General features: G+C 44.3%; 1 protein-coding gene across 1 annotated transcript in view; it reads left to right on the forward strand.

Annotated features, from left to right (window-relative positions):
- ACBD6 (acyl-CoA binding domain containing 6) overlaps window positions 1-4387 on the forward strand; it is a 109811-nt gene extending 105424 nt beyond the window's left edge. Inside the window, exon 8 of the mRNA XM_016141154.2 lies at window positions 4101-4387. Within this exon, the coding sequence (XP_015996640.2) occupies window positions 4101-4255 (155 nt within the window). The 3' untranslated portion in view covers window positions 4256-4387. The remainder of the gene's footprint in view (window positions 1-4100) is intronic.
- The last annotated feature ends 1613 nt before the right edge of the window (window positions 4388-6000 follow it).

The following is a 6000-nucleotide window of genomic DNA, read 5'->3' on the forward strand; positions in this document are numbered from 1 at the left end:
AAACTGAAAGACTTCAAGCCAGACCAAGAAAAAAAGAAATAAATTACTAATTTCATGAATGAAAGGGAGATATCAATGCAGATTTTACAGATATTATGAAGCAAATAGAATTTTATACCAATAAATTAGGTAACTTAGGAAACAGACAAATTTCTGGAAAGACACAAACTACCAAAGTTCTCTCAAAAAGAAATAGATAACCTTGATGGCCTTATACTTATTAAAGAGGTTGAATTTGTAGCTAAAAATTTTCCCACAACAAAATCTTTAGGCCCTATTGCTTCATTGGTGAACTCTACTAAATGTTTAAGACAAAAAATAGTACCAATTCTACACACACACTCTTCCAGAAAATAAAAGACCAGTGAACACTGCCCAAGTCATTCTGTGCAGCCCACATTACCCTAATACCGAAACCAGGAAATCATCCTAAAGGAAAAGAAAACTACAGACCCATCTGCCATGAACACGGACACAAAAATCTTGAGTAAAATGTTAGCACATTGAACCCAGCGATATTCAAAAAGGATAATGAATTATAAATGTGTTTATCCCAAGAATGCAAGGTTGGTTCAGCAATTGAAAAATCATTATATTTCACCATATCAACAGATCAAAACCAAAAACAAAAACTAAGATCATCTCCACATGTGTAGAAAAAGCAGTTGAAAAATTCAACCTCCCTTCATGATTTAAAAAGAAAACCGGAACAGCACACACACACACACAGCAAAATAGGAATAGAAAGGAACTCCCCCAACCTGAGGAAATTGATGTTAACATCCTTCTTAATGCTTAATGCTGAGTGCTTTTCTCCGCCTGCGAGCATGGCAAAGCTATACATTCTCTCCACTCTGATTCAACATTTTACTGGAAGTTCTAGCCAGAGCCGTAGGCACAGGAAAAAAAAGAAACAGCACATACATTTAAAAGGAAGACCAAACTTCCTTTATTCACCAGTGACATGTATCAGACCCTGAAGAATTTACTTTTAACAAAACTATGAAAATTAAGTGGGTTCCGCAGTTTTGCAGGATACAAAAATTAATACATAAAAATCAACCATATTCCTATACACTCATAACGAACAATTGGAAATTGAAGTTTTTAGAAATACTATTTGAGAACCATAAGTATATTCAACAGAGGATCCAGATAACGTGCCAAAAATCCCGAGGCCGAAATCTGTGTCTTCAGAAAGCCCCGTCGTATCAGAGCGATAGCAGTGAGTGTGTAGATGGTTTGGTTTCTTTCAGGTTCGAATCTCACCTTCCTGCTGAAGCCGTCCGTGTAGATGGCCCCTAGTGCCACTCACCTGTCACGTCCCAAACCACAGTTATTTCTCCCTCTCCATAGTTTGTTTCTGTCCCCTTCCAATACTCCTGTTCTTCCTTCTTCTGGTTCCTTATTCTAGGGATAATGTCTCCAACATCCGTGCGGTCCCCCAGACTGGAAACGTAGTGTCATTTTCGATTCTTCTCATTCTCTTCCTCATTGTTCTTTTGGATTGATTTGTGAAGGCTTTTTAAATAGTAAGGATATTATTTGTCTTATGTATTCAGATGTTTCCAGTTTGTGGTTTACCTTAGTATATAGTATATATGGTGGTATAGATGTTTTCAATTTTTGTGTTTCAAATTTACCAATTTTAGGTTTCTGCGCATTCACATTTATCAGTAATTTTCTTAATGGTGTCTGGGTTTCATATCGAGTATGAAATTACTTGGGCCATTTTATTCAGTAAGCATTATGACCATAGGCCTTGGGCCTAAGCTTTTCAAAAACCTGTAAAAATATTTGAAACCCGAAATAAAACAAGGAAAATTGCAAAATATAAATAATTAACTTAATCGAATGTGTATGTGTCCATAAATATAACATTAAATCAGCTTCATTATTAAATTTCGTGTTCACAAACATTTTTGAGTACATTGCTGTATCACGCCGACTTGAATTTCAGTGGCTCTGGTATTCGGCCCCTTCTTCCTGCGGCCCCCGGCGCATCGCGAGCCCCGTGAAGAAGTTCGGGCGTCCTGGCTGGTGCACCGCCACAGATCTCTGTGCTCTGCAGGTCGCTCTTTACATAAAGAATTGGCGTCCAGCACAGAGGCGGGAGCACGCCGCCCCCGTCCTCATCAGGGCTGGACTTGTGGGCGCAGTCGGCCTTCGAGGCTCCGAGGCTCCGACGGCTTGACCGAGACCCAGCCCCTGTGCGTGTGAGGTGTCGCCGCTGTGAGCCAGCGGCCAGTTCTCTCGGCCCTGCCCGTGCCCTCGTGCCCCCGCAACGCCTTTCCTTCTCGGTTCACCTGGAATTTCGCTCTGTTCTTCGAAGCTCAGCTTACATCCTGCCCACTTGTGTCTTTCCTGATTCCTCGACTTCCTGCTCCCCCCGCACCACCCCTTTGCTCTGCGTGTGCGTTTCTGCCACAGAACTTATTCATTCTTTTGTGTTGTGTCGCTGAATTGCAGATTAGTCTCCCAGATGTTTTATGATAAGTTCCCCAGGGCGAGCGGGGAATCGTGCCTGTATCCTTGATGGGACCAGTAACACACTCACCGCATCAGGCTTCTTATCCTCCGAGCTCTCCTTTAACCTTTTCTCATTGCTGCTGTGTAATGTATCGTACCACGAAAGAGTATGATAAAATGTATATGAAGAGTTTAAAATGCCGCTTCGAAAAATGTCCCTACCACCTGGCTTAAGACATGGAACACTGCCAGGATCTCGGGACCACACCGCCCTCCCTGCACGGCCCCCACCCCGCAGATCAGCCCTCGCCCGAGTTCTGTGCTAATTATTCCCCTTGTAGTTTCGCTGCGTATTTGCTTCTCTGAACGGTGGTGTTTCGTTTTGTCTTTTTAAAATTTTGTTTAAATGAAATCATACTGTGTATCCTTCTCACTTTCTTTTTTCCTTCAACATTATGTTCTGGAGACAAACTCATGTCACGTGAAGCTAGAGTTCATTCATGTTCAGTGTCGTATGGGATTCCATTGTATGCGTGCTGCTCTGTACATCCTTGCCCATGTCGCCTGGAGAACGTGGACAGAGGTTTCTGCAGAGTGGCTGCCTGGGAGTAGAACCGCTGTGTCAGAGCGCGTGTGTCTAGATTTAACGTGGAATGTCAGGGTGTTGTCCAAAGTGACCACAGCGGCGTCGAGGGGAGTGTCCCGTGCTCCAGGCCTCCTCAGGGCGCAGTGTAGACTAAGGTTTTCATTTTCGCCTGTAGAGTGGGTACGAATGGGATCTCTTGGTTTTAATCTTAGCTTTCCTAATGACTGATGTGGTTGCTCATCTTGTCACATGTTTATTGCCATTTGCATTTCATGTTGTGTGAAATGCCTGCTTGTGCTCCTAGCCCAGTGGTCTCGGTGCCGCCTAACTAATGCATCTTTCCTCACCGATCTGTGATGCCAGCATCGTCGTAAATCAGCTTTCCACATACGTGCAAAGGAATCGCGGCTCTCTGCTCTGGTCCTTTGGTCCATCTGTCCATCCTGGGGGCCGTACCATACCGTCTTTATTACAGGTCTTGGTACCTGTGGGTCCTTTTCTCCTTCCTATGCCCCTGTGACTGGTTCCATTTATTATTTAAGGGAAGAAAAAAAGGTTATGGAGAGGGATGGTCTGATTACTAGGCCTTTTTTTTTTTCATTTACAAATTTTAAAGTTTAGGTACCCACTTACCCCTATTCAAAGACAAAACAAAGCCTTTTCTTTGACATTTACAATATTTTTGGCCTTTCGATGTAACCACAAACCTATCATTATTCTGATCATAGTTCAATAGATATTAAATACTCTTTGTTCTTTCCCCTCATCCCATCCTTAAGAATAGAACCCAAAAGCCTCACATTTTAAAAAATGTACTTGTTCGTTTGCTTCTGGGCAACCAAAAACGTAAATTTGATTTTCCTAACGCTCGCAAGTCCGCCGCGATGGCTCAGTTCTGGTCACCAGGCCTGGCCACCCTCCAGCCACTGTGCGGTTCTCGTCGCTGAGGCTTCCGTACTGCTCAGCACTTGCCTTTCCTGCCGAACCCTAGTTTCTCTTTGTCTCCGAGTAACCTGCTTTCCATATTTCTCAACTTCCCTGCCAGCTGCTGCCTGTGAGTTTTTGGACATCGTGGAGCTGCTGCTGCAGTCCGGCGCTGACCCCACGCTCCGGGACCAGGACGGCTGCCTGCCGGAGGAGGTGACGGGGTGCAAAGCCGTGTCTGTGGTGTTGCGGCAGCACACGACTGGCAGGGCCTAATCAGAAGCCTAGGAAGCCACAGGCCGTGCCGGCAGAGGGCTTCGGCGACGAAGGAAAACTGTGGAAATCAGACTTCTGTTACGCCCACCTTCAGTGCACGTTGGTAATAAAGTCAGTTCTGAGAAACGAGGATTTGACGTCTCAGCGCTTTATTCTGCTTGCATGCATTCCTGCGAGCACCGTTTGGGCGATGAACATGTGTACTGTGCATAATGCAAGCCAGTTCTGCTGAGCGTGCTCTGAGATTCATCTCCGTTCTCGGGGGCGGGCGGAGGAGACGCGTCGTATTTCACAGTATTAAACGTAGCTGCTCTGAAGAAGCATACAGAGAAAAAAATGACTGACAATACTACACTGACAAGGAAAGTTTCCTGAAATCGTAGTGTGGTGGGGATCGTGTGATCCCTGGCATTTTGTACACTGTGTCTGAACAGGGAGCTAAAGTGTCTGTTCTTTTGGTGGGTAGAATTGGGAAGATAGGAGAGAAGGGGGCGTTAATGGGGGGAAAAAACAGAAGAGAAAGGGCAGAATTTAGTCACAGGGGGATATAGAAGTCAGAGGAACAAACAGAAGTACTGAAAACCTCGAAGCCTTGGGCACTTCAGAGCACGATTCAGCAGCCTCGCTCTGGTATTAAGACACAGATTCTGGAGAATTCCCGGGTTAGGTCAGGACTCCTTAAACTCACCTTCGCAAAACAGGAAGGAATTTCTCTAGGGCCCTTCCGATTGGCTGCTGTCCCTGTCGAATGTGGCTGCAGTCTCTGTACACAAGCTCGGGCCTGGCCTGTTAGACTCGTTTGTGTCTCGTGTGAAAGCCAGAAGGTGCCGATACTTAGGTGTGAGTGAAGTTGTTTCTGGATACCAGGAGAGCTTCTATTTTTTATTAAAACATAGACACAGTTCTTATTTAAAGGACAGACAAGTGTGCCACTGTTAAAACTGGCCCTCTATGTTTTCCTCTTTAAGCCTCAAGAACTCCATCTGAGGAATCCCTTGACATTTCTTCTTATATAGGAAAGGAGATAGTTGTCACAGGAAAAGAGAAGGAGAAACAAGCTGAGCCGCAAAGACGACCATTTAAATGATAATTTTTCTAACGTGTCACTATTTAGATAAGCAATAAATTTGCTTCGTGGAGCCCTCAGCGGACACGGTTTTCAGTAGCCCAAGCTAACGTGTCCTTCCGGAACGGCATATTAATGCTGCTACTTGGTGATTTTTCCAACCTAACTTCTTATTGTCTGAGATGTAAACCAAACCGTTTACCAAGACTGTTCATGGTTTAGTTCCCCGTGGAAGGGCTGTGCGTGGAAGTACACGCCGACGTGTTACTGCAGTTCACGGAGAGCTGTCCCCTCGTCATCTCTTCCCATGACCCAGCTCCATCGCAGTAACAGAGACCAAGACGTTACATAGAGCGTTTAAGTGATAGTGCAGTTGATCCTTGAACAACATGGGTTTGAGCTACACAGATCCGCTTATACAGGGATATTTTCCAGTAAATACTGTACGTATTTGATCTTTTTAGTAACGTTTTCTTTTCTCCACTTTACTGTATTGTAAGAACACAGTTTATATTACATACAATAGACAAAACATGTTAATCAACTATTTATGTTATCGGTAAGCACCCCTCACTCCCGTGTTGTTCAACTGTACTTTTGCAGTTTCAGGACATAAGCGAGTCAAAAAGATTTGCTATTCATTTCAGATTTACAGGGTAGTTATCTGAGCAAGAAGCTG

Source organism: Rousettus aegyptiacus, unplaced genomic scaffold, assembly GCF_014176215.1.
Source record: "Rousettus aegyptiacus isolate mRouAeg1 unplaced genomic scaffold, mRouAeg1.p scaffold_m13_p_17, whole genome shotgun sequence".
NCBI lineage: Eukaryota > Metazoa > Chordata > Mammalia > Chiroptera > Pteropodidae > Rousettus > Rousettus aegyptiacus.